The 2584-nt window shown below is 38.5% G+C and overlaps 1 protein-coding gene across 1 annotated transcript in view; it reads right to left on the reverse strand.

Annotated features, from left to right (window-relative positions):
* The window catches only part of LOC109846732, a 5346-nt gene continuing 2878 nt past the window's right edge, over positions 117 to 2584 (reverse strand). The window contains exon 2 of the mRNA XM_020415979.1: positions 117 to 829. Coding sequence (XP_020271568.1) covers positions 305 to 829 — 525 coding nt within the window. The 3' untranslated portion in view covers positions 117 to 304. The remainder of the gene's footprint in view (positions 830 to 2584) is intronic.

Raw genomic sequence — 2584 nt, forward strand, 5'->3', positions numbered from 1 at the left:
CCTCTCTGCTCTCATCATTAATCTCTCAATATAAACTTTGTCAACCTTCTTACGGTTGCCATTACCACCGAGTTATTAGTACCGAAAACAAGTTAATTAGTTCGTGGAATATGATGTATTAACCAAAGTAACTCTTTATTTAGACCGCCAGTGGACATGAGGAGTATTCTCCCGAAGTACAGCGATGACACCACTTGCATCCACGAAATTAAAAACACAACGTGCGTGAGCCTGCACTCACGCTCATTTTATTTATAGACAACCAGGTTCGGCATCCCTCAATATTACTAACAAACAAATATAATCAACGTGTATCGCTGGCACCAACATCAGCAATCACTTCCCCAGCAGCAGCAGCAGCAGCAGCAGGGTTAGAATTAGAATTCTGCGCAGCAACAACGACAACTCCATACGATCCTATTTGCGTACGAGTGGACCAAAGCGCCGGTCCATAGAGCACCACATTGCGATCACTCTGCAGAACGAGCGCGTATTTGTCGTCTTCATCCTCATTGGTGTTGCTGCGCCACACCGGGTAGTTGTTCTGGTTGTAGACAACGAGGTTGCCGTTGCTCTGCATCACGCAACTACAGTTTCTCCCTAGTGAACCTGTGTTGGTCGCCCAAATGGGGTTTCCAGATTCGTACAAAACCAAGTTGCAGTCGTTCTGTATTGTGAAATTATAATAGCCATAGTTTAGGGAGGGGCGGCTATCGCTGTAGAGCGCCTCGGGTGAGAAGAGAACGTCATCCGCCGAGCAATATTGTGTTGCGATCGAAAGGCCTAAGATGAGGATCAGGAGAGGAGGAGGAGTCATCTTTGCCATTAATTAATTAATGTTTCTATATATAATTTGATGTGTGTGATTCCTTTTGGCTAACTTCAACCTCCATTTATAGATGGGGAAGAAGAGATTCCTTTATGCACGTGCACCAAAAAATAAGAGTATTTATCTCCATGGTCCATAAAGTATGTCATATCATCGTCGGAGTAAGAACATAAATCAATCCATTATTTATGGTCAACAAAATATATCAATTTGATAATTTTGCCCTACAGAGACTATACCCCTTTAGTTAATTTCTCTCCACTGACTCTCTGTTACATCCCAGTAAACTCTTTCAGGGCTTTCTTGGCTCCTTTTCTTAGTGGAGATAAACACAAGCACAAGACACGTGTGCAAGAGATGCATGGGTAAATACGTTAAATGATACTTTGTGGAGATAAACACAAGCACAAGACACGTGTGCAAGAGATGCATGGGTAAATACGTTAAATGATACTTTTCAAAGTAAAAGTGTGGTAGTATGTCGATAGAGTGAGGATTTTAAAGCTCAGATAATTAAGGATGATAATATGAAATTAATGTGGCTTGATTTAAGGAAAGTTTCCCATAAAACCCCTTTTATTAATAGAGGAATTTGAAGAAAGTGTACTCAGGTGATCGATAATATGTAGACGCAATGACATACAAAGGGTTGTGTTTTTCGAATCTTGGGTAATGACAAACTAGACCTAATTTGAGGAAGGTTTATACCTATGAAAAGCCTAATTAAAAGGTACCCATCGATGTGGATGCAAGCGGGAAATACACTATAAATAATAATATTGCTGCGACACACCGACACCCCTCTTCATTTTGCTTAACTAGCTAGTTGGCTTAATTAATTAATTGATAAGTGTCATGCTACGACTGCATGTGTGCTTTCCTTAGCTATTTAATTGTAGACTACATCTCAATGATTAGATCTCTAGGACCCAATTAATTAATTAATGAAATACAGCCCTTGTCTTAATGAAACATCATCACACCGACGAAATACGGTTTTTCTTGCTTGCATCATCTTCATTGATTTGTGCCATTTTCACTCCATACAAACAAACAATAATAAATAACTCTTTTCGAACTTCGTGTTCCAGCTCGTTTGAGTTTATTCCTATATAAATAATGGAGACACAATTAACCCACGGAGATACAATTAACATCACATTAATTTATTAGCTTTGTCTACTTTGTCATTTTCTCATAATGTATTCTTATTTTATTTATTATTCCATCCACGGGAGGTGCATGGCCTATATTTTAATTTGCTATGTATATATTTTGGCTCTATCTACTTTTTGTTATTTTCTCGTAACGTATTCTTATTTTATTTCTCGTTCTATCCACGGGAGGCACATGGTCTATATTTTAATTTGCTATGTATATTTTCATAACAGAGTTAATACGATGATCTCTATGGTGGGATTTTTAGAATGTTACAAAAATCCGAAAATCTTCAAACACACCAAATATAATCACATTAAATCTAATGGAAAATCCTCAATAGAGAAAAATCACGGGATCAAAATCAATCCACTATCACTTTCAAATTATAATCTTTTGCACGGATAAAGACTGGCAAACCCTCTCTTTCATAATACCCTTGAACATGGTTATATCCTCACTAGGGAACATGGCTTGTACAACAATTTTCGGATATCACCGTAGTGGATTTTCCACCATATGTGTACCTCACAACATCGGATCGACCTTCGGCCACAACCAACATCGGATCGACCTTTCCCCTCCTCGACAGTGTAA

The sequence above is a fragment of the Asparagus officinalis genome, chromosome 7 (assembly GCF_001876935.1).
Source record: "Asparagus officinalis chromosome 7, Aspof.V1, whole genome shotgun sequence".
In the NCBI taxonomy this organism is placed as follows: domain Eukaryota; kingdom Viridiplantae; phylum Streptophyta; class Magnoliopsida; order Asparagales; family Asparagaceae; genus Asparagus; species Asparagus officinalis.